We start from the raw sequence: 26724 nt of genomic DNA on the forward strand, positions 1-26724 counted from the left end.
CAGGTGAAGGTGAGACGCCTAGGACGCAGCTCTCCGGTCCGGGGACACACGGTCAATCAAGGGACAAGCAAGTGTTTATGAGCCAGGTAAGGCGGGATGGGCAGCAACGAATGCCCAGCTGGAAGTTTCCGTCGAGGGTCAGAGGACCTGGCGCCACCTGGACGAGGCCTCCGGCGGGAAAGGTGCCCCGGGTCGGGATGCCCGCGGGCGCTCGCGGTGCCCGGCTCCCGGGCGCTCGGCTCCGGGCCAGGTCCGCACCCTTCGAGTGCGTGCGGGTGATTTCGTAAGTGGGTGTGACCGGTCCCGCGGGGAAAGCGTGCAAGGAAGTGGGAGCGAGCGGGGGAGGGGCGGAGGGAGGGCGGCAGGGCCGCAGTGGGAGGGGTGAGGCGCGGGGAGAAAAGCGCGCGGCGGCGGGCGGGGAGGCGGCGCGAGCTCCGGGCCCCCGCGGCGAGGCGGCTCGGGCGGGCCGGCCAGGTGGCCCGCGATGCTGGGGCGCTGCAAGGCCGGGCTGCCGCCGCCGCCGCCGCTGCTGCTGCTGCTCCTGGGGCCGCTCGGCCCCTTCTCCCCGGGCGCCCTGGCGGGACCCGCGCAGGCCGAGGACTCCGTGGAGCTGGACTTCTCCACCGAGCGGCCGGTGCACCTGGTGAGCCCCGCGTTCCTGTCCTTCACCATCGACGCCAACCTGGCCACGGACCCGCGGTTCCTCACCATCCTGGGGTAAGCGCCGGCCTTCCGGACATCCACCCGGGAGCCGTCTCTCCCTCTGGCCCTGCCTCTCTCCCTCCCTGCTTCGCCGCCTCCCTCGCTCTCCGGGGCAGCTGCCCCCCAGACCGCTCTTTCGCGCCTCCGTTCATTCAGCAAGTGTTGCCTGAGCGCCAACTAAGGGCCAATATCACGGGGAAATTTGGAAAAGAAACTTCCCACCTGCCCCAGAAACCCGCCTGGAGGAGGGCCCCCAGGCAAGTGCACCTGGAGGCTGTGAGCCCTTGAGTCTGCAGCACAGTGTAGGGCAGGTAAGATTGTGGACCAGGCTTCCCTCTCCTAAACTGTTAGGAAGGTTTAAAAAAAAAAAAAATTAAAAAGTCAGATGGAAAAGGTCTCAAAGGAAAATAAGTGTGTGTGTATAAACTATACTTTTATGTATTTTAGAATAAACTTGTATTTTTAAAAGATTTTATTTATTTATTCCCAGAGACAGACACAGGCAGAGGGAGAAGCAGGCTCTCTGCAGGGAGCGCAATGCAGGACTCGATCTCACCACCTGAGCCAAAGGCAGATGCTCAACCGCTGAGCCACCCAGGTGTCCCTAGAATAAACTTTTAAGGAGTAGTTTTAGGCACAATGTAGAGATTTCCAGTGTTATACTATTTTTTTAATCTAAATATTAAATAAGTGAGATTTAGGAAACTATTGCAGTGACTTACAGAGTCTTAATAAAAAGATTATTTTTTCCGGAAGATATTTTTACCGATGCAAAATCAGCCATAATTTTTTTTTCTCACCTGAGAGAGACAAACTGGTGCTTGTTCGCTGGCTTTTGCCCCATGAATGCAGGCTGATCCCAGGACAGGGAACTTCAGGGACAGTCCCAGGTCATCTAGGTCACTCATCTAGGTCATGAGAGTCTCCAGGGAGGGCCACACCTCAACCAGTCCAAACAGCTGGGAATCTTCTCATTCCCAAACACCTAGATGCTGTCCTGCCTGTGCCCATGCTTTCAGCTGCCATTGCTAATTTTGATCAGTTATTCTGTAAAGAAAAGCAGGTTAATAGCCTAATGGTGAAGAGACTGGCAGTCAGACCACACTGGCTTCATTCCCAACTTCTACCGAAGATGGGTGGCTTGGTTGGTACAGGTTGCTTGGCAACTCCAAGCCTCGATTCCTGTACCTGTAGAATAGAACCTTCTAAAGCCTTTTTGTAGGACCATTATGAGGATTTCATGGTAGTAAATAAGTAGGTAGCACAGTGTTTGACACAAAGTGTTTAAAATTTAAACTCATTGCTTCTTCCTGGAAAATAAGGAGTATTTGCCAACCATTCACCAGTAGTCTGAGTGTTTCTTTTGATCATAGTTAACCTCCATCTTTCCCTGTGGCAGGAGAGGGAGAATTTCCTGGTGGAGAGGAATCCCCACTTTTTTGCCCTTTCCTCTTGGGGATAGAAAGCTGATACCACATAGCAGGTGGGTGGGAGACAGAAAGATTATTCTGGAGAAACACTGAACTATGGGCTCCATATCTGAGGACCCCAGGCCTTGCTTCAGAGGTGGGGTGGGAGGCTGAGAGGGGAAGAGAAGATGTGAGGTGCCTTGTTGAACACAGAAGCACTAACTGAACCACTTAGTAAAATGTGAGAACTCAGGTCCTCTTCTGCCACTGCAACTACTGTGCATCCCACCCTTCCCCAAGAAAGGGCATCTGGGGATATTTCCTGGAGAAACAGATCCAAAAGAAGAAAACCTACAGTGGGGCGCCTGGTTGGCTCAGTGGTTGAGCGTCTGCCTTTGGCTTAAGGTGTGATCCCAGAGTCCTGGGATCGAGTCCACAGCAGGCTCCCCGCAAGGAGCCTGCTTCTCCTTCTGCCTATGTCTCTGCCTCTCTCTGTGTCTCTCATGAATAAATAAATAAATTTTTAGAAAAATAAATAAATAAGTAATAAGTAAAAAAAAATAAAGTTTCAGGAAGAAACTTAAAAAAAAAAACAAAAACCTACAGCACAACTTTTGGGATCCAGGCCTGATGCCCTGCAGTCAAGCTAACCAATTGACTAGCACCGTCCTCATCTCTTTGCCCCCAACACACACAGAACTTCTGGTCTGCAATTCAGCAAGGGTGATACCTTTGTCTCTTCATTTCCCATAGCACTCTTTCTGCCTGGCTGGTCCCCACCTCTTGGTTAAAGGCTGGAGGATGATAATGAAAACCAAGAGTGTAGTATGCAATAGATAAAATTATTTCTTTGATTTACAAAACTCAGTGTTCATATGGGCTTTTCTTCAGGGCTGGCTCCCACCCACTCCAGTCCACTCCCTGGGCAGAGGCTGTCTTTAAGGCCTGCTCAGCAGGGGCATCTGCAACCACTTCGTACTATTCCCAGCTGCCACTTACAAGACTGAAGTTCCAATAGGAGCTCCCTCTCACTGTCCGCTAAGACCTAGCTTCTGAATTAGGGTCTGAGAGTCCATCTCTCCAGGATGGTTAGCACTGTGCCCCAAGTGACCTGGCCATCTCAGATGGCAACACTAAGCTTAATACCTGTGAGGTGGGTGTTATTCTTGTACAGTTCCTCAAAAGTGAAGATGCTCGGGCAAAGGTGGCAAGAGCTGAGCAGATAAAAGCTGAAGGAGAGGGAGAAAAAGAAGAGGGTAATAGAAATAGCTGGTACTAAGTGAGCCTTTGGCTTGTCACGCCCTGTTTGTAGCATCTTCCAGGTATTGATCCATTTGGTCCTCACTACAAGACTATGAGGACAGGACTATTATTATCTCCATTTTTTAAAAAAGGTTTTATTTATTTATTCATGAGATACACACAAAGAGAGGCAGAAACACAGGCAGAGAAAAAAGCAGGGAGCCTGATGCAGGACGCGATCCCAGGACCTGAGCCAAAGGCAGACGTTCAACCACTGAGCCACCCAGGTGCCCTGTATCTCCATTTCTATGAAATAAAGGAATTGAAGTTTAGGGAGACTCAAGAAATGACCCCTAGTCAATCAGCTGTTCATGAAGGAGCAGAGTCTGAGCCCAGATACTAATTGCAGGGACAAGAGTGCACAAAAATAAAGTCTGCAGCATATGTGTGTATATATGTGTATTGTGTATGTGTACATGTATATGTATATATTTATATTTTAATTATTTAAATTTAATTCAGTTAACATATAGTGCATTATTAGTTTTGAGGGTAGAATTCAGTGATTCATCAGTTGCATATAACATCCAGTGCTCAGTAACCACGAGCCCTCATGAATGCCCATCACCCGGTTACCCCGTCCCCCACTTGCTGCCTCTCCAGCAACCCTCAGTTATCTTCCTAGAGGTCAGCATCTCTAACAGTTTGCCTCCCTCTCTATTTTCATCTTGTTTTAGTTTTCCTTCCTTTCCTCTATGTTCATCTGTTTTGTTTCTTAAAAGCAGTTTATATTTTTTCAAGGCAGTAGAGTAGGGTATAGAGGAAAAAGATTGTCCAGAAACAAATCGAGAAGATTGATGTAATGAAAAGAAGCACTGACCTGAGAGTAGGAGAATCAGGGTCCAGTCTTCTGAGGCGCTTCAACAGAAGCCCAAGTGAATTGAATCCGATGGCATGGTTCTGGTTTCCCATGATGCAAACAGATGTGGTTTTTCTTTTTTCATATTTGCAATTAGAGAACATAGAGTACACAGAACTTAAAATGCCAGTGATAGAACACTCTAGAATTGGAAAGGAGCATCTTTTCAGTTTGCCTTCTTCCCAAAGGTAACTAATCAACAACCCAATCAAAAACTTTCTAAGCCTGACTATGTGCAAGCTCTAAAAAGGCACTTGTCCTCACAGATGGGAGCGTCAAGACCACTGCTCAGTAGAAATACAATGTGAGCTTCATAAGCAAACTACATATGCAACTTACAATTTTCTAGTAGCCATGTTAAAAAAAAAGGTAAAACCACCCGAGTGGCTCAGTCAGTTAAGCTCTCTTCATTTTTTTTAATTGAAGTTCGATTTGCCAACATATACTATAACACCCAGGGCCCATCCCATCAAGTGCCCTCCTCAGTGCCCGTCACCCAGTAACCCCAACCCCCCACCCACACTGCCCCTTACACAACCTTTGTCTTTTCATTTCATGTCGCAACCTTTGTTCATTTCCCAGCTTCCTCAAAGAGTAAAAAATAGAGCTACCTTATACCCAGCAATTGCACTACTGGGTATTTACCCCAAAGCTCTCTTCATTTTGGCTCAGGCAGGGACTTGAGATGGGGCCCCATGTTGGGCTCCCCACTGGGCGCGGAGCCTGCTTAATTAAGATTTTTATCTCTCCGTCTCCCTCTGCCCCCTATCCTCTGCTCATACTCACTCTCTATATAAAAAAAAAAAGTTTAAAAAGTGAAGTTAATTTTTAAAATATATTTTATTTAACACAAAATATCAAAGTATTGGCATGTCAACATGTAATCAATATAAAAATATTAATGAGATATTTTACATTCTTTTTCAAACTACATCTTCAAAATCTGGTGTATATTTCATACCCATAATATATCTCAATTCACACTAGCCACATTTCAAGTCCCAGCCACATGTGGCTAATGGTTACCTTCTGGGCAGTGAAGTCCACACTTCAAACAAGACACATACACATACACGCACACATGCACACACACACACACACACACACAGTTCTGTAATACAAGGTAAAAAAAAAAAATGGAGCATCGGGTCAGTGCTAGAGACCCCAACTACTCCAGAGCAGACATAGCAGTGCTGAACAGCAACAGCAGTAATCGTGCAGTCGTGCTTGCTTTTTATAAGGGTTTGCTTATTTTTTTTCAACAACGTTCATTCCTTTTTGCCAACTCATTAGATAGTTATTAATAATGACTTTTGATAATCTGATCTCTGCATCTTCATGGACAAAATTGCTTTTCATATTCAGAAAATCACTTATGATCAACGTCAAATGCACATTTTGAAAGCCAATATTGCAAATAACCACAGGCCCTCTATGTGCCTGTTGCTGAGAGACTTAACCCTAGCCAGAGAAACAGAACGCAGAACAGTTACAAGCCATAGACTCACATTTTCTGACGCCTGGAGAAGCACTGTCTCTCTGATGACGTGCTCCTCTGTTCCTTTCCCTCCCAGACCTTTCATTGTGCTCCCTGGAGCCCTTTGCATGGCAACCCTGCTATGTCTTCCTCACAAAATATTCCTGCCCTAGCTAAAACTTGGCTCTTCTTTAAAGATCCTAGTGCTGAAGCAGACGTGGCTGCCTCCCTGAGGTAGCCCTTTGGAGTAGAAGCTGCGCATTATGCAATCTGCAGCACCTTTCCGATCCACCAGCACAACTTCTACGTGATCACCCACCAGTATGAATGTAGTTCACACCCCTGCCGGCTTGTGACTTTGAGCAATAGCTTCCTTTTGTTCAGGTTCCTTGTCTGTAAAAAGAGGATAATAACCTATCTCATTGAGTTGTTTGGGATTGAGTGAAATAACTTATACAAAGTGTCTAAACTACTGAATTTGCATGAACCCACTGCATGCTGGAGATGACTGTCAGGACTCCAGTGTGAGGTTCACTGTCTCCGTGTGGGCTTTGCTCTCACTCACTTCTCCTTACTGATTAAAAATCAGCGTTGACCTCACACTTTTTTTTCTCTACTCTCATGTCCCACCATCATCCTAGATATCTTCAGGTCCTCCTGAATCAAGTGTCTCTTAACGACTTCATATCCACACATTATAATCCTCTTTTCTCAATGTTCTATTGGAGCTGGCTTGCATCACCTTATGAAAGATGTGCATCCCTTCCCAATTCCACATTCACTGACATGACACTGCCACCTTGAAATCAGCCTGGTGAGTGTTTACACCATGGAAATTGGCAAATGCTAAAAAGCAGGGCACTTATTTTTAGGGAGCCAGTTTACCTGCACACCCTGCTTCACCCCATTTCAGCCACCTAATGGCATGGCCACACCTTGACTCTTTTCATCACTAAGAATCTTTTAACATCGAAATCCTAAATGAAAATCTCCTGGGGATGCCCAGGTGGCTCAGCAGTTGAGCGTCTGCCTTTGGCTCAGGTTGTGATCCTGGAGTTCTGGGATCGAGTCCCGCATGGGGCTTCTGAATGGAGCCTGCTTCTCCCTCTGCCTGTGTCTCTGCCTCTCTCTCTCTCTCTCCCACGTGAATAAATAAATAAATTTTAAAAAAGAAAAAGAAAAAAGAAAGAAGATCTCCTGTTCTTGGACTACATACCTTACCCTGTTAACCTTTCACTCTGTGGGTCCACCACAACCATTTGTTTTGTTTTTTAAGATTTTATTTATTTATTCACAGAGAGAGGCAGAGACATAGGCAGAGGGAGAAGCAGGCTCCCTGCAGGAAGCCTAATACAGGACTCAACCCCAGGACCCCGGATCACAACCTGAGCCAAAGGCTGACACTTGACCATTGAGCCACCCAAGTGTCCCCCACCACAACCATTTGTTAAGTTCCTCCACCAAACAGCCTTGTTCTGTCTCTGTTTCTTCCATGGCTCACTTGGGCTTCTTTTCTTGGTTTCCCACATGAATAGTTCTTGGGATGACATCCCCACACTCTGGCCCTGTTGTTCTTATTGCTAAACCCAAATCCAGCTCAGTTTAGTTTCCTTCTTTGGGATCTATAAAGTGGACATAAAGTCTGGGAACAAAAAATATTACCTAATTATGAATTATAGTGCATATTAATACGCCTGTTTTATGTATTTGCCTCTGCTTCCTGTCTTGCTGGCCACACCGAATAGCTGGGCTATACGCTTTTAGGGTGGAGGGGAATGGCTCAGCCACATGGGGTTGCACTAGAAATTCTTGGTCTCCAGACTTACTTGGTGCTACCCCTCACTTCATTCCCTGCCCTTCTCATTCTCCACTTCCTTCAAACCCGATCCCATCTCCACTTCCACACTCTTAGCATATGACTACATTTCTATTTCCCAAAGAAAACGAAGTCCTTGGATAAGAACTTCCTTTTCTTCTTGCCACCAAGCCTGTGCACATACCACAGCCACATGTAGCTTTCTTTCCTTCTCTCTCCTCAGGCCACTGCTTCTTCCTCTCTGTCCCCTCTTGCTCCCTAGTCATCTCTTCTCTCCCTTGTCTTTAACCTCTCCCCATGACTCGGTCCTCCTTCACAGTGTGGAAACATCCTCAAGGCTATCCTGTCTCAAACCCCACTCTGCACATGTGCCAGGGGATCTGCCCTTGCTCTCTTCTCCCCTTGGTGGCCTTCCTTACTGCCCACTCCGTCCTTGTTCCACCCTCACAAAGTCCCTATCACTGTGTCATAAAAGCAATCTCTCCAACATCATCAGTGACCTTTTTTTAAATAAAAATATTTTATTTATTTGAGACAGAGAGAAAGAGAGAGAGTGCGTGCATGAATGAGAGGAAGGATAGAGGGAGAAGCAGACTCCCCACTGAGCAGGGAGCCAGATTCAGGACTTGATCCCAGGACTCGGGGGTCATGACCTGAGCCGAAGGCAGATGCTTTTTTTTTTTTTTAAGATTTTATTTATTTATTCATGAGAGACACAGAGAGAAGGCAGAGACATAGGCAGAGGGAGAAGCAGGCTCCTCGCAGGGAGCCCAATGTGGGACTCGATCCCCAGACCCTGGGATCACACCCTGAGCCAAAGGCAGACACTCAACTGCTGAGCCACCCAGATGTTCCACAAAGGCAGATGCTTAATCAGTTAAGCCACCCAGGCACCTCTACACCCGTGACCTTGTATTGCAAAATCCAATGAACACCTTTCCATCCATGTCTTATTTGGTGTCTCTCATGGGTTGAATTTCTGTGTATTCCCCCACCATTCATACACTTGAAGTCTTAACCCAGCACGTGAAGTCATACCTCAGCACGTAACCTTGTTTAGAAATAGTGCCATTCCAGTATAATTAGCTAAGAACTAGTTGTAGTGGAATGGAGGGGGCCCTAATCCATTCTGACTGATGTCCTTACAAAAAGAAGAAATCTGGGGACAGATAGGCCTCCAGAGAGGGAGAGGGAGAGAAGGCTGTGTGGAGACTAGAGTCCCACGGCAGCAGGGAACCACCAGAAGCTGGAGGAGAGCCCCAAACGGATCCTTCCCCCCGTAGCTTCAGAGGGAGCATGACCATGCCCACACCTGGATTTCAGATTTCTGGCCTCCACCTCCAAACCTCCATAAAAGAGTAAATTTCTGTGTGTAAGGCACCAGTCTGTGGTACTTTGATTCTGCAGCCCTAGCAAAGGACTGGAATCTCTTGGAAACAGTTGGCAAGGTTGACAACGGAAACTCTTTCTCATCCTTTCAGGTCTATGTCGCTTCTGTTTCTGGGGGTTCCCTCACCTCTTTAACACTTCTTCACCTCTTTCTCTAGCTTTCTTAAATGTTTGATGTTCCTCAGACCTCCGGCCTGCTTTCATGTCACATTATCTTCTGAATGGTCCTACCTGTGGCTTGAATTCATGCCCCATGTTCTAGGAAATGTTTAACAATTGACTCTTGGAGAGGACAGGAAACTGATTTATGGGTTTTTGGGTTTTGTTGTTGTTGTTGTTGTTGTTTTTATTTCTGTGGTATAAATACTCCCACTGTGGCTGATTTCAAACTGCCAACAGTTTAAATAACTTGTTCTCAAAATATGACAACTGGCTCTCACAGCTGATAGGAGCTGGTACAAGCTGGCTCCAGCACACCTCTGCTTTCATGTCAGAGATAAGCAGCTTATTTTTACACCGAAGGTAAAATAATACCTGCAGACTTTTCTTTCCCCTAACAAATTGCTCTGGAAGTGGAATGTCTGCAGCTGCTTTTATGTGTTTTTTTTTTTTTTTTTAATTTCCATGTCACTGTGGTGGTGGTATATCCCCCCTTCTTCCTGTATATGATAGGAATAGCATACCTCTGATCAATTTTGTTTTATGACATGTTTTGTAGCTGTTTAAAATCTGGTTTTTGTCAGAGGGCATTAATATTGTATTATCAAAACAAGAAAATGTTCCCTTACAAAAGAGACAAACAAAAAGGTCTTTAATACCAATACTTTTGAAACATGTGATTTTCTTTACTTGGCAGGAGCCATAGCATTGGGTTTTATTTATTTAAAAGATTTTATTTATTCATGAGAGACAGGGAAGGAGGAGGGGAGGGAGGCAGAGACGGGGAGAAGCAGGCTCCCCACTGAGCAGGGAACCTGATGTGGGGCTTCATCCCAGGGCCTTGGGATCATGACCTGAGCTGAAAAGCAGACATTTAACCACCCAGGCGCCCCCATCACTTTCTTTTTATGTTAACATGACCACAGTCTTTGTCCCTCTATTCAGTTATTTACACTGCAGCCTGAGATTCTTTTTTAAAACAGACGTCTGGTGAGACCATTCCACTGCTTTAAAGCCTTCCAGAGCTCTATATTGCTCTCATGTAAAGTTGGATTCCAGGACACGGGGGCCCACAGTCCCTCCATGGTGGCCCTATTTGCCTCTGTGGTCCGACCTCCCCTTGCAATTCCCTGCCCCCAATCTGTAGGCTCTAACCACACCTGTTGGCTCTTCAGTGGTGCCATAATGTCTTCTACCTCTGGTCTTTGCAGACATTTCCCTCCACCTAGAACAATTCCTTCAATCCCACCTCACTATCTTTTATCTGGATAAGATTTATTCCTTTTGAATGTCTAACAATGAAGCTAGTGCCCCCAAAAGCCTCTAACCACACCCTACCGCCCAGCCCAAAGTCTGGGTTAGGATCCCCTTTGTATATTCTCATAGCACTGTTTTGGAATTGCCTATTGACTTGTTTAAATAGATATGTATGCAATTGGGGCACCTGGGTGGCACAGTTGGTTGAGCTCCCTACTCTAAATTTGGTCTCAGATCATGATCTCAGGGTTGTGGGATGGAGTCCTTCGTCGGCCTCTCTGTTCATCGTGGGATTCTTTCTCTCTCCCTCTCCCTCTCCCCCACTCCACGTTACCCCCCGAACCCACTTACTCACATGCTCATGCACACGCACACTCTCTCTCTAAAATAAATAAATAAATAAATAAATAAATAAATAAATAAATAAATCTTTAACCAAAATAAATAAGTAAATCTTTAAACCAAAAACAAGTATTTATGCAGAACTGTAAATTATATGAGAACAGGAGCTTTGTCTGTCTTTTTTGCTATTGTATCCCCAGCCACTAGTACAATACCTGGCAGAACGGGTCTGCCAGGAATATTTATTGATTAATGGATGGCTACGTCTCCCTTCACTAAATTTTGGTTTCCTCACTTACCCTTAAAAACTAGAAACATATACACAAAACCACCTTGTGTAGCTTAAAATGTCATATGCTTTTTATGGAACGCTTATAAAATACAGAAAAGAGTCTACCATCCATCACTATACATATTTAACCTTCTATATATATTATTTTCATTGTTGAAATCACACTATGTCTGCAGTTTTTAAAATTATGGTAAAATTTACAAAAAATAAAACTTGCCATTGAACCTTTTAAAATGTGTAGCTCAGTGGCATTAAGTACACCCACACTGCTGTACAACCGTCGCCATCACCCATCTTCGAACTTTCTTATCTTCCCAACCTGAAACTCTGTGCCCATCAAACAAAGTGCTCTCTTCCTTTCCCTACAGCTTATTTTTGTTTGGGTTTGTAGCAAAGTGGAAATGGCTTTCATCTGAATCCTGACTTAGTCAAGGTTATTAGCATTTATCGTCTGGTAGTTGTTAAGGATTTCATGGCAGAAGCCATCCTTCCTGGAGTTCTTTGGTGCCATTGTGTGTTTCAGCCAGCACTGAACCCAGCCTGATACTATTTTTGAAGCCTCACTCTGTGCTGCATTTCCTCATCCTAGGACCTGTAACACACTTAGGGGACCATGAAAATATTCCAACTTCTTCTAAGATCCAAAGTAAATTAACCTTTAGGTCAAAGAAGATGTTTTAATAGATAATATTAAATTATTATTAAATTAATTAACATTAAATAATACTAATATTTAATTATTTAAATTAATTAATTTTATTAATATTAATGTTGATATTAAATTAATTAATATTAATATTTATTTATTTAAAAAGAGAAAGAGAGAGAGCAGGAGGGAGAGGGAGAGAGAACCTGAAGCAGACTCCCTGCTAAGCGCAGAGCCTGACTTGGAGCTCGATCCCATGACCGCAAGATCGTGACCTGAGCTGAAACCAAGAGTTAGACAGCCGACTGAGATACCCAGCCTCCTCTAACATGTTTGTCTTTTTAGAAATATCATCATGAAATATAATTTTAAATATGTTTTTTTTATGGAAGAAGAGGATCATGAAGGCAAAAATGCCAAGGTAGTACAATAAGAAGCTCTCAAGTTACAAACAAACAAACAAAAATGGCAAGGAGGAATTGCTGAAGTTTTTAATGCAGGAGACTTATCTTTGGTCTATTTCCATCTTTTAAGTCCTCTTTCCTAGGCATAAATAAAGACATCTTTCCAACATCTTACACGGTGGTATATAGAGATTTTTTTAAGATTTTATTTATTCATGAGAGACACACAGAGAGAGGCAGAGACATAGGCAGAGGGAGAAGCAGACTCCCTGAGGAGAGGGCCTGGTGTGGGACTCAATCCCAGGAGCCCAGGATCATGCCCTGAGCCAAAGGCAGATGACGGCTCAACCACTGAGCCACCCAGGCGTCCTGAGTCATATATATAGTTAAGCACTATCTTAAAATTTTAGATACTTTAGGTCAGGTCTCTAATTCCTAGGATGTTAGAAGGTATTGCTAATTTGTCCTCCTGGAATGATTTTCCAATTTGAAAGAACCCACATGTAAGCTAAGTAATTGGACCATTCCAAGGAACTGCACAGCATTGGTTTTATGTGTTTTAAGAGAATTTGGAGAGTAGTGTGGCCAGAATCACATGTGTGAGACTTCAGAAATGTATAGTTTCCTACTACCTGTGTCTTCTGTTATCTTAGTTTTGTTCACTTAAATATCCATGACATCTTCATCCTTCTGAAGGAAGGGTTTATAAATCATTCTAATTCCATTCTAGAGCATTTGGTGCCATTCTGAGCACATACTAGTCACCTATCAGGAGCATGTTTGACTTGATGAGATATGCATTTAGAATTGCTCAGACTAGAGTTGTTAATGATAGGAATTAGAATCTTATCTAATTCTAATCCATTTGACTTAAATTTAGAAGGATGGTGTGTTCTTTGAAAGCCAGAGTTAGGGAGCAGAGAAAGACTTCTAACTCACTTATGAACTTCTCTGAGAACATAAACCTTTTTTCAAGTTTTCAAAAAAGATTTATTATTTATTTTAGAGATAATGTGAGTATGAGTGGGGGGAGAGGCAGAGGGAGAGAATCCCAAGCAGCAGACTCCCCACTGAGCGTGGAGCCTGATGTGGGGCTGACCCAAGCCCCAAGATCATGACTGGAGTGGAAATCAAGAGTCCAATGTTTAAATGAATGAGCACCCAGGTGCTCTAAGAATATAAGTTTTTGAAGACAATCTATTTTTCAAAGAAACACAGTCATCTTTCCTAGAGTTTCCACTCTCTTAACCTCTTTTCCTTCATCAACCATAAAAGGTTATGAATGTTTTGAAAGCACTGAACACTATCCTACCTATCAAGTTAAAATATAAGTTCTTAAAAAAAATAAAATAAAAATAAAATAAAATATAAGTTCTTGCCAGAGTCAGAGCTCCAAGTTGCCTGTAGGTGCCTAGGAGTGTGATCTTCAATTAAAAAGAGGCAGATTGAGATTTCTCCATTATAGCAATAAGACTTCTCCCTCCAAGGCCTTACAGCTACATATTAAGAAATAGGCCCAGTGAAAGAGAAGAGAGTAAGCATGTTTGACTGGATTGTCTTGGGAAAAAAATAATTTTAATTTCTCATTTGTCTTCTAACAGTTCACCAAAGCTTCGTACCCTGGCCAGAGGTTTGTCTCCTGCATACCTGCGATTTGGTGGCACCAAGACGGACTTTCTAATTTTTGATCCCCAAAAAGAACCAACCTTTGAAGAGAGAAGTTACTGGCAGTCTCAAGTCAAGCAGGGTGAAGCCTTTTAAAGATTCATGATATGTTTTAATTCCCTTGAGTTACTCTTGAGCATTGTCAGAAGTGTCATTGCTGACATCTAACAATTAATGAGAAATCAAGAGCTCTCAGCTGACCAATGCAGGCACTGGCATAAAAGGAGGAAACAGTGGGCAGCTTTCCTCCTCCTCTTGTTTTCATGAATGTGGGACCTTGCAAAAAAAAAAATTGTGCTGGGCATAACTGAGAGTTAATTGTCCTGTAAATAGAACAATGATTGTAGCTGAAGGACACAGCTGCTTAGTGGGGAATGTGTGGGCAGAAATGTGTCAAACTAAAAAGGGTATTTCCAAATGAAGATACAAGCAGTAGATTGAAATCCATTTATTCTGAAAATAGCATGTGGATGAAAGGTATAACAAGAGGGTGTAGACATATGCTCTGTATCTCAGAATGGATTTTAAGACTTGATTTATTGGGCAGTGATTGTCAAACTTTATTGACTATTCAGTAGCCACCTGGGTGAGTTTGAATGTTTGGATTCTCCATTCCAACCTTAGATTATGAGTTTAGCAAGCTCCTCGGGTGATTCTGATATTTCGAGGTCTGTTGGCTCCCCTGAGAAACCTGCCTTAGAGGGAACCACAAGGATTTGTCCTGTGTCTTTCAGAAGTACTATACAGACCTCAAATGGCAGTTAAATAATTATTGTAACAATTATTAAAAATATGGTATATATAGTTGAATTATAATAATGTATGTATAATGTATATATTAGTGAATAATTAATTATTTCATATATTATGAAATATTTTCCTTCTATTTTCTTCAGTTAGAAAGTGTCTAGAACACTTAATCAGTAATTGGGCCAAAATTGATAAAAGAGTAACTAGAAAAACATTGAAAAAAAGCAGGAGAATTCTCTTAAAATAATATATTGGAATAATATATGTTCAGACTTATCCATTCCCTCAGTCACATGTGTTTGAAAGATCTCTTAAGTTCAGACAGGAAATTCTCCTTTGCTCATCGATTTTCCTCATCCTGTGTGTGTATGTGGTAAGGGGCGGGGGGTGTCAAAGCCTCTGAAGCATCCTTTGTGAGCACAGGGATGGATGAGACATGAGCTGCCAGAAAGCCAGAATGAGCAGCTTTCCAGAAAGGAAGTTGTTGGCGGGTCAGCCAGCCCTGGCGGCCAGCCCTCAGCAGCTCTGCTGCCTTGTGATAAAGAAGCACAGTCTGCCTGACAGCATAGTGGTTGCTTTTTCCAAGTGCACATGTTGTGGTCTCAGAAGCTTTGAGGATACCATACTTGAAGGGGGAAAAAAAGTCAATATTTCCTATCCTACCATTATGGCAAGAGAAAATCATCACAAAGCGGATAGAGGCCAGTGAAACAAATTTTATGTATTTTGAAAATGAATCTTAAGAGAATTGAACTATGTCTTCTTCATTGGGATTCTCTAGCAATTTTAAGTTTCTGAGGAGCCTTCTGAATTGTTAAATAACTTGTAGTTATGCCCAGTGTATCTTGTATCCAGGGTATGCCCACTGTTTCTTAGGAAACCTGCCCGTTGGTTGTTTTTTTGTGTGGTGATTGGTTAGCCAGCAAATTTGACGTGTGTAACAGAATGTATCTTCCTCCAGTCTTGTACCTAAAAACCAGAAATGTAATTATCCTGCTTTAGTCACATAGATAGGTAATGAAATAAATGTGTGGGATTTGAACCTTATCACTGTGAAAATACATTCTCTAAACTATTTCTTCCACTTGCAGATATTTGCAAATCTGGATCCATCCCTTCTGATGTAGAGAAGAGGTTACAATTGGAATGGCCATTCCAGGAAAAACTGCTGCTCCAAGAACAGTATCAGAAAAAGTTCAAGAACAGCACTTACTCAAGTAAGAGATGAAAGGCACTCTGCAGGTGTCCCAGCCCCCAAAATACATGGAGAGCTTGAACTTGGGCTTGAATCATGTACGCCCTACGGCAGTTGTGTAAAGCTGCATAATACTCAAATGGTATCAAGAGTTAATGGGAAATTGTGAACCCCATTTCTTTACTTCACCTGACTTTGCCTACTAGCCATGAAGTGAAATCTAGAAATCATTCATTCATGAGCTAATGATGACCTTTACTGCTCTGGAGAACTAGGAAGTCAGGGAAGACACAGATACATTTCCAGTGTGAAAGTAAAGTACAAGAGTATGAAGAGTAAATAGTGGGGGCACCTGAACAGCTCAGTCAGTAGAGCCTGCACCTTGTGATCTCGGGTTGAAAATTCAAGCTCCACACTGGGTGGACAGATTCCTCAAAAATACAAATAAATCTTTAGGAAAAAAAAAGTGTAAGTTGTGAAAACCATCCACACTTCGTCATCTATTCCATCTCTCCTCCCAGAAGCAACCACTATTATGAGTTGTACCATTAGGGAGTGGAAGCCTGAGTCATAACAGACAGTGCTGGCCATCAAGCAGCTCTCTGTTTTTCTTTCCTCTCAGGCTTTGCAAACGTAGAACTAGCTAGACTAACCAGGAATTTATTTCCACTCATTGATACAGTTATCCAGTCTTCAATATGGGAGGATATTGCCGTGCAGAGCTTTAAAATGACTGAAACAGGCAATCTTTATTTAACTATGAAAAATATTTTTATCTGAAAGTTGGTATTTTATTTTTTTAAAGATTTTATTTATTTATTCATAGACACAGAGAGAGGGGCAGAGACACAGACAGAGGGAGAAGCAGGCTCCATGCAGGGAGCCCGATATGGGACTTGATCCCTGGTCTCCAGGATCACACCCCAGGCTGCTGGCAGCACCAAACCACTGCGCCACCAGGGCTGCCCATGAAAGTTGATATTTTATACCCAGCTAAGGGATGATGTTGCCCCAGATCTCAGCTAAGGAAATAACCTACTCTACAACGCTCTTTTCTTGGATTTTTGGAAAATAAATGATCTTGTAGTTAATTTAGGTCACTCAGCATTTCCAAGAATACATTATTGGAAGTAGATTATTTATCTTTGTAAGATTTTACTGTATGTTCTCTGGAGTTCAATGTATCCCATGGATTTTTATCTTTATATTTTTTTATTTATAAGGTATAGAAAAGATATGACACATAAGAAATCAGAAAATAGTTTGCATGTTAATAGATAAAGGCAATCCTCTAAATTATTTATTGCATTTTAAAGGGGGTGGGGGAACTACTCTGACACTTTAATAACATGATCTATGGTGGAATGGAATTTGGCATAACACAGGGCTGTCTCAGATCCCATGAAAGGAGTGACAGGAGTACAAGAGACCCATAGTAGTAAGATCTCACCTATAATAAATCATTATGATCTAGGTCTGCGAAGAGAAGACTCCATGTTATTAGGTAATCTATTGACTTCTACTTTATTTTGTATCATGTTAAACATTCTGTCAGTTTATACCAGTTTCCTACCTCACACAATCCTTCTGGAATCAAGATGGTAGGTTTCCACTATCTTTCCCTGCCTCTGGGACTAGGACCTTCCTAGTTCCTACACCAGAAGGAAGTTCCTTCACTAACTATGTAACTAGGTCTAATTATAACTGCAGCCACCTGTTTGGCTAAAATATTGAACAAATATGGATAGTTTATATGTATTTTGAAATGTTTGACTCCTGGTTTGAAATGTTTTGTTTGAATGTACATGTCTTAGAAACATATAGACAGGAATGGATGGTGTTCCGTCTGGCATCAACTCATTATAGTGGTAAGTGTTTCAGAAGCCTATAAGTGTTTCCACACATCGCTTTGCACTGCTGACTGAGGTTGGCAATGCCTGAGTAACTTGGGCTGACATTGTCCAGTGGAAGAGATTGCAAAAGTCTACTGTGGCAAGGACAGGTAATTGCTTAGTCAGTGGCCTACACCCTTAAAACAGATGTCCTAGAAGATACAGTTAAGTTTTCTAATTACAGGACCCATTGGACGGTGGGTTTCACTTAAGTAGAAGATGACAAAAACGTTTGTCATGAGACTACAAACTCTATAAGCCTGTTTAGGCAGGAAAAGGAAGCAATGTTACAGATATAATTCTGGGTGTGACTGCAGAAAGAACTTCCTTATTAAAATAACTTGACTTAATGGGCTAATTCTTTGCTCTCCTTCTCCACCTCTCTTCATCATCACCTGACTGCTCCACCTCCATCACCCATTTCCACACTGGAACTGGACACACTTATGTAAACAGACATGATATAACACCAGGGCAAGAGTCAATGTCAGTTTTCAGTGTGTCATTTAGATTATCTTTGTCCCACGGATCTTTCCACTCTCTTGTAAAATAAGAGGTGAGAGATGGGGTAATGATTGGGAATTGGAAAATTAGCTATGAGTTTTCCTATTGTTCTTATTTTGAGGAGAAAGTAGGCTGAGTGGGTTTTTTAAGAGTGGATTCTAATCTAGTATTATACAGCTCTTATTCTAGGAGATATTATTATTACATTGTAGGAAGCATATAATACAACTGTAAGCTATATAAATTCCAAGTGCATTTGGAAAAATGAAATAGACAAAGAGTAAAGCATGAGTTGAATAATTACTCTGAAATGCAAACTTTTTTGAAAATGCCATAGAAAGACTAGGTAGTAACAATAAAGTAAAGGTTTACTATATGATTTACAAAGGGTTTTCACATCTGTCATTTCAACCTCAGTTTTGTGAATAGGCACATGATAGTGCTAATTCCAGGGCTGTGCATCTGTAGCAGAGGCTCATGCAGGGTAAAGGAGTCACCTCAATCATAGAGTCTATAAGTGGGAGAGTGGGTTCTGGAGCTCAGGTTTTAGGATTCCTGATCCAGGAAACTTTCCACAGCATGATTTTGCAATATATATATATGTCTAATGGGGAGCTGTGATTAAGACAGTCGAGTCACCCTTTTACAACAGGCTCTAGTAATGACACTGCCACCAAATAGCTATGCAGTATTGGGCAAAGCACTTCATTTCCTTGGGTGTCAATTTCCTCATGGAAAAATGAGGGTGTAGGTTTGGGGAGAACTCAACAATCCCAAGGCTCTGTGCCATCTCAAACTGTGGCTCAGGTTCTGATTGAATGCTGGGCCACAGAACTGGAGGGCTTTTCAACTTCCGTTGTCTGAAAACTCCTTGATGATAGGCAGCAGTTCTGTGGAAGTGGGTGACACAGCAAACATTCAAAACACCTCAAACAACTTGCATGAGATGTTTCTGCCACTCAGTTTTGTTTTGTTTTGTTGTTGTTTTTTAATGATTTTACTTGTTTATTTTGGTAGCAAGTGAGAGAGAGAGCAGGAGCAGGAGGGAGGGGCAGAGGGAGAAGCAGACTCCCTGTTGAGCAGGTTGCCTGATGTGGGACTCTAACCCAGGAGCCCAGGTCCACGGCCTGATCTGAAGGCAGATGCTCAACCAATGAGCCACCTAGATGCCCCTGCACCTCAGCTTCATCGGCAATATTAAATTTAAGGTTTCTCTGCTATGCTGATCCAAGTAATTCATTTAGATTTTTTTGAACTAGGAGAGTTCGAGTGGATTTCTATTCAACAAATAACTCTAAATATGCATGAAAATTACAGACTTACTATGCGTATGATACCTGACTTCAAGATGATATTCAAACTGACGTTGTTGCCACTCTCAAGAAGGGATTTTAAACAAGTTAATGGTTAGAAACGCTGAGTTCAAAAGTTTCCAAACCTTTATGGCACTTAAGTGACTCAGTAATTTGTTTCCTATCTTACCTAGCCCCAAGGAAATACCTAAGATTTTCAATTATGAAGTTGTTAGGTCCAAAAACCTAATAGTAATAGTTCTTGTCATGTCCAACAGAGTTGATGTTTCCCTTGCAAATCTAAAGGATTCTGTAGTGCTCCTGTGAGTAGGGTTGCTTGGGTAAGTTTGAATTTCAGATAAACTAAAATTTTTTTACTGTATTTCTCAAATGTTGCATAGACATACAGTAAAAATTATTCATCTGAATAATTTATCTGAAGTCCAAATTTAATTGGTCATCTATATTTTCATTTACTAAATCTGACAACCATGTGATGAATTTCTTGAAACTTGCCAGGATGTCTTGGCACATAGTTTGGAAACCACAGATCTATAATCATAGGTCAATTTTTTAATGTCAAATTGTACTTATTTAAAATCAATAAATCATATACATGAATTTTCCAAAAACTTGTTTTAAATATAGTTAAATCTACCAAAATATTTTGTGCCTGAGTTTGTGAGTAGAGATGTTTTAATTATGAAGAGTGTGGCTTATGTTGACTAATGATAGTGTGGCTTGAGCATGAGTTCACTTGAGGTCATTTGAATAAAACCTGAGTGCCAGACCAAAGCTTCTGGTACTTCACATGGTTCAGCATGGAAAGTTGATTTAACCGCTGAAGGCAATGAAGTCCTATCTATTTTTAATTTTTTAATTTGCCTGTCCAGTTTTTTGTCTCTTAATTATAGTCACTCATTAGGACTGTAATTCCTTCAATTTAACAACCAAAATAGTAATTCACTGGAGAACAAATCTGGAGGCCTTCATTATTGTGGTGCTGACCCAGCCATTACATTGCAACATTTTTCTTTTAGGAAGCTCTGTGGATATGCTGTACACTTTTGCAAATTGCTCAGGATTGGACTTGATCTTTGGTCTAAATGCCTTATTACGAACAGCAAATTTGCAGTGGAATAGTTCTAACGCTCAGTTGCTCCTGGACTATTGCTCTTCCAAGAATTATAACATCTCTTGGGAACTAGGCAATGGTAAGTACCCCCAGGAACATTTCATTCATAAAGGGACTCCCCTTTGGCATTAGTTGTTCCTATTTATGACATTCTTTTTAATATTAGCAGATATACTTTTGGCTGGGCACACTTGTACCAGTGGTCAACAATGCAACTTTTGGAATTGCTTCTGGCAAAAAACTTCTTTATAGATCCTAGAACCTACTGTTAATCCTAGTTTTTTTTTTAAATTTTTTTTGTTTTATTTATTTATGATAGGCACACAGTGAGAGAGAGAGAGAGAGAGAGAGGCAGAGACACAGGCAGCAGGCTCCATGCACCGGGAGCCCGACGCGGGACTCGATCCAGGGTCTCCAGGATCGCGCCCTGGGCCAAAGGCAGGCGCCAAACCGCTGCGCCACCCAGGGATCCCTGTTAATCCTAGTTTATGTTACACTTGAGCTGAAGGCAACTGGTTGGACCCAGAAACTTCCACAGCTCCTGGGTTCACTTGACATTTTCAGGGTCACTTAAACCTAGGGTGGTTGGCAGGCTGGACTCAGCAAAACTATAAAGCAGGCACTTTTCCTTTTGCCATTCTATTTTCTTTGTTTCTCAATTTGTCACTTAATCTCAGCGACTCTACCCCAATCATCATGATATGCTCAAGCTAGAAGTTCCCAGCATAGAATCCTACCTAGATCAAGCTCCTGATGATTTCCTTCTTCACTTTTTTGCAAAGAACTTGTAAATTCCAACTACAGCCACATTTATTCCAACATATTTATAATGCTTTTTCCGCACGTGAGCCAATGGAACTGAAAGTGAAATGGGAAATGGGATGTTGTTATATGGTGGGCACGCACTACATTCCTGAACCACTGTTCTGAGCATTTAATAAGTATTCTTTTCTCTTCATAAACCACCCTTGGGTGGATACAATTATGACCTTCATTTTACAGATGACAAAAGAGGCACAAAAAGGTTAAATAGCTGTGTGATGCTGGGCTGCTAAGCGGAGGATTTGGGATCTGAGCCCAGGTAGTTTGGCTCCAGAGCAAGGTCCCTGCTTGAGACCAAGAGTCTCAAGAGTTCCATTCTAGAGGAAGGGAGCCAGACCAACACGAAAGCAAGCAAAGAAATAAGCTAAATGCCTAGAGTGGTATGTACCTCCATGATGTCTAGAGGTGGATTTGGGATGAGGTTGCTAAGGGTAACTGGCAAGTCGAAGCACAAAACACAATATAAAGGTAGGGGTAACCATATCTTAGCTAGACACTGAACAACTTTGAACAATGGCAACCACATGAATAATGAGTCATCTGAGCCCATCCTTCCCCATCTCTATACATCTCTCCCTCCCTCCTTTTCTATTGTACTCATCCCGAACTCCTTCTGTTCTTTAGAGTAAGATAAAAAGGCCATACCATCATGTCTCCCCTCTTTCTTGGGCCCCGTTTTGCAAGAAAAAGGTCTGCTTTCCAGAGAGAAGGAGAAGGGAGCAAGGAAATGCCCATACAGGGTGTTGTGGGCAGTGGATCGAACACTTCTCTGCTTCCCTCCTGAGTCTTCAGCATGGCTACATCCAGGTTCACCTGCACAGATAATTTGTGAATAAACGGTCTCAATAAGGCTTTTAATGGCATTGTAGAAATCAGTTTTTAAATGTCTTCACCTCTCACCCAAAGTTTTCATCCTTTTTAAGTAAATCAGTGTACTAAGTACTGGATGAAGACTATTCCCCAACTATCCACTAGTTTAATATTCCCATCATTAACTTCAGGTTGTTTTAATATCCCCTCACCCTTTTGTTATGTCCTTTAAATTTGTGTTTAATGGAAATATCTTCTTCATAAAGAGGATAAAGAGGGGTTTTACTTTTCTTGCCTTTGGAGTCTAAGTTTTTGTGACTGGGAAATGTTTTCTTGCTCTTAGATGCTGCTGTTAAATTTGCTTTTGAATACAAGATTTCTAGGTACGCGATTACCCTGAGAATTGCTCTCTTTCAGAACCTAACAGTTTCCGGAAGAAGGCTGGTATTTTCATCGATGGATTGCAGTTAGGAAAAGATTTTGTCAAGCTGCATAAACTTCTAGGCAAAACCTCTTTCAAAACCGCCAATCTCTATGGTCCTGATATTGGCCAGCCTCGAGGAAAGACAGTCCCCATGCTAAGGAGGTAGGAGCTAGAGGAAGCAGAACCACTTTTCTTAAACATAGTATTTATCTCCGGTGGAGAATTCTCAATAGTCCGCCTGTAATTAAGCCACTTGCTACCTAATGTTTTACCAAAAGAGGAAACATTGCCTGGCTCAGAATACTAAGGATCTGAGGGCCAAGGGAACCTATGTTATAATCTGTATCAGTATTGGGAAGTTTGTGTTTGCCTGATGCAAAGGCAGCAACCAGCTCATTTCCAGGAAGTAAAATTCCTGTGCATATATTGTGCATATATACTGGGCATATGAGGATTAAGTAAAGATCATAATGGATTTTTTTTCCAGTTTCCTGAAGGCTGGAGGAAAAGTGATTGATTCTGTTACATGGCACCAGTAAGTATGTCACCTGATCTTAGTACTGAGAAACTAATGCTAGCTTTACTTACTGCTTAGTTTTCAAAAAATTATTTCCATTTAATTACTAATTGACATAGTTCAAATAAGAAACAAATAGTATCTCAAGCAGCTTGTACTAGACTTTTAATATTAAGAAAAGAAAATTTTAAACTTTATTTTAAATATATGGTAGTTTCTATAAGATCAAAACACACTATCATTTAAATCGTGGGGCAGGTAAGTAGCTAAAATCAATATGCTTGCCAAAGAACAGGTAACCTATAAGAACCTGCAATTGTGACTATCCCCTTCCATCTTGGTCTTTTCTTGCTAGAAGTTCTGACTTTTTTTTTTTTTTTTAATAACAGAGGGGTGTGAAGAGGTAGAAAGGAGAACAAGTTAGCCAATTAACTTAAAAGCAGGAAGTATGGTTTGTTTTTCTGAATATTTTCCAAATAATTTAGCTACTACTTGAATGGACGAATTGCTACAAAAGAAGATTTCCTAAACCCTGATGTGTTGGACACTTTTACTTCAACTGTGCAAAAGATTTTCCAGGTAATAGTCTTTTTTTTTTTTTTTTTTTTAAGGAGAGTAGTCCCCTTTATCTCTAAGGGATATAGTCCAAGACCCTCAGTGGATGTCTGGATCTACAGATTATATCAAACCCTATATATACTTTTCCTATACATACATTCTTATGATAAAGTTTAACTTATAAATTAGGCATAGTAAGAGATTAACAACAATAATTATAAAATAGAACAATTATTACAGTATAACTATAATAAAAGTTAGGTGAATGTGGTTTCCCTCTCTCAAAATATCTTACTATACTGCACTCACTCTTCTTGTGATGATGTGAGATGATAAAACACCTACATGATGAGATGAAGTGAGGTGAATGACATATGTATTGGTGGCTTTAGGCTACTAGCAATCTTCTAATGATAGGTCAGAAGGAGGACCATCTGCTTCTAGATTGCAGTTGACCACAGGCAACTGAAACTGCAGAAAGCAAAACCATAGATAAGGAGAGACTTCTGTAAAGCCAGAATTTTTATTTTGTGGTCTAGCTAATTCTAGATTCCATGTGTATATACATTTACATGTTTTTCTTTAGATAACAGATACTTATTCACCTTCCGTCCCCCTTAGCATCCTATGTGTTTCCTATGTATGCCCAATTAAAAATTAAAAACACTTCCAATAGTCTTTGGTAGAATTAACTCTCCAAGCCCCGCCTCAAATAGGAATGGGATTATTTAAATTCCTTCTACACTAAGTATTATAATAAAAGTAAATTGCCCAAGACCTAAATGACCACAAACACATTTTGTAACTATATTGGACAAATCAGTCTGGGAATACAAGGTTTTGAATGTCATTTATTTTTATCACTGTAGTTGGTCAGCTTGTTTACAAATATAATAGGGAATCTCCTGTTCCATAGGTTGTTGAGGAGACCAGCCCCCACAAGAAGGTTTGGTTAGGAGAAACAAGCTCAGCATACGGGGGTGGAGCACCCTTGCTGTCCAACACCTTTGCAGCTGGCTTTATGTGAGTGAAACAGCACCGCCTTGGGGATTAGGCTGCAACATTCTCCTGGCCTTTTATTACAGGATGTTGAAACAGCTCATCACCCAGAAAGCTGATCAAAGCCCATTTCTATGGCTGAGAGCCAAAATTCATGCCAGATTTTGCAAGGAAATCTTTTACTAAAGTTTGTTGGACATCTTTAATGGGTGTCCCAAATTAATTATTGTATGAATGAATTGCATTAGAAGTGCTGTTCCTTAATTATGGCCCATAAATATGCCAAGGCTTCCTTACTCTGAAAGAGATCATAAAAGAGTATATTCTAGAGGCTTAAGTCTGAGAAGAAACCTTATGTATATGTGGCTCTATTCATAGATTCCCAAGGAGTTTAGAGTCTGAAGTGTGAGGAGCTACCAATAAGTTTCAAGACTTACTAAATCACCTTCATTATCCAACCAACCACAAACTTGATTGCTTTAAACAACTGGTTTACTTACATTCCAGAACTCTATTAACACTCTTAATCTAGAATTCTATAACCTTACACTGAGAATTACTCTCTTTCCTCTCCTACCCTCCTAATTCTTGTAAATCCAGAATAAAAAAATAAATTATTTTTGCTCATGGGGGCATGAGAAGAGATAAGAATAAAGATGTTTGTTTTGCCATCAGCTAAAGATGGAAGGGGTGGAGGAAGATAGCCACAAAAGTCTAGGTGTGATTCTACTTATTTCATATTTTACTACTGATGACTACAAACTGCCTTTTCTTCTTCAGCCTTTTCTTCCTCACATGGGCCTGGGTTTTGGGGAGGTGGGGAGGGTATCCAGCAAGATGAATGATTGCCTGTGGGGTGAGAATTTGTTTACTCTGCTTTGTAGAAGTTTTCTTACCTCGAAAGGAACTCCTATGGCATATTAATAGTATTCTATGATTTATTATCATGCTCACACGTGTGAACATGTGAAGGGAAGGATAGTCTCCATTTCATGTGATTGGCTTATTTATAATTTATACCACTTGTCTGGTCTCCTGTCAATTCCTCCCACATAGATGAATCAATCAGAATAGTTGTATAATCAGAATTGATTTTTTTTTCCAAACCTGAAGAGAGCTGGGCCTTGCTCTTTTGCAGGTGGCTGGATAAATTGGGCCTGTCGGCCAGAATGGGCATAGAAGTGGTGATGAGGCAAGTGCTCTTTGGAGCTGGAAACTACCACTTAGTAGATGAAAACTTCGAACCTTTACCTGTAAGTGATCATTATTTTCCCATTGCTATTTATTGACTGATTGATTGATTGATTGATTGATGAGAGAACACAAGTGCAGAGGCAAGGGGAGGAATAGAGGGAGAGGGACAGACTCTACACCAAGTAGAAGCCCCATATGGGGCTCGATCTCATGACTCTGAGATCATGACTTGAGTGAAAATCAAGAGTCAGATGCTTAACCAATTGAGCAACCCAGGCGCCACATGGGATTTTTTTTTTTAAAGGAAAATTTCAAATTTAATGACTCCAATCTCATAAGATAACGAACTCAGAACTTTGTGGGGTGCCGTGGTGGCTCGGTCAGGTAAGAGTCTAACTCTTGATTTTGGCTCAGGTCATGATCTCTGGGTCCAGAGATCAAGTCTGGTCAGGCTCCCACTCAGTGAAGAGTCTGCTTGAGATTCTCTGTCTCCCTCTGCCCCTCCCCTTGCTTGCACACAATTAATTAATTAAAAAAGAAATGTTTTTTTGCAAAGTAAATCAAAGTTAAAATTACTAACAGTATCCAAAACTTCAAAACTTTTCTGTCGTGAAATTATAATTTATTTTTTCAAAAATCTCACCCTAAAAATTGGCTATTTTGTTTATAATCTTCAAGATATTTATGAATAAAGTCTCATTTTCACCCTACCTGCAACTGTATCTGGTGCCAAATCAGGAATGTAGGCTTTTGATCCCAAAAGCCACTTGGAAGAGATATGTTTTGTAGCAATTCTTCATAGGAGATGTGATGTGCTTCCAACAAGAATCACATAATGTCTGATTCTCTCTCTATATATATATATATATTTTTTTACCTTAAAGCTAGTAAGGATTGTTGCCTAATCCATTAT

At 41.5% G+C, this 26724-nt stretch overlaps 1 protein-coding gene across 2 annotated transcripts in view; it reads left to right on the forward strand.

The window, feature by feature from the left end:
• The first annotated feature begins 433 nt into the window (after positions 1-433).
• The window catches only part of HPSE (heparanase), a 34321-nt gene continuing 8030 nt past the window's right edge, over positions 434-26724 (forward strand). For both annotated transcript variants that reach the window (XM_055312913.1, XM_055312914.1), the window contains exons 1-9: positions 434-717; positions 13656-13801; positions 15561-15686; positions 20393-20566; positions 22537-22705; positions 23031-23078; positions 23546-23639; positions 24535-24641; positions 25756-25870. In XM_055312913.1, the coding sequence (XP_055168888.1) occupies positions 485-717; positions 13656-13801; positions 15561-15686; positions 20393-20566; positions 22537-22705; positions 23031-23078; positions 23546-23639; positions 24535-24641; positions 25756-25870 (1212 nt within the window). In that variant the 5' untranslated portion in view covers positions 434-484. The remainder of the gene's footprint in view (positions 718-13655; positions 13802-15560; positions 15687-20392; positions 20567-22536; positions 22706-23030; positions 23079-23545; positions 23640-24534; positions 24642-25755; positions 25871-26724) is intronic.

This window comes from Nyctereutes procyonoides, unplaced genomic scaffold (genome assembly GCF_905146905.1).
Source record: "Nyctereutes procyonoides isolate TBG_1078 unplaced genomic scaffold, NYPRO_anot_genome, whole genome shotgun sequence".
Lineage (NCBI taxonomy): Eukaryota > Metazoa > Chordata > Mammalia > Carnivora > Canidae > Nyctereutes > Nyctereutes procyonoides.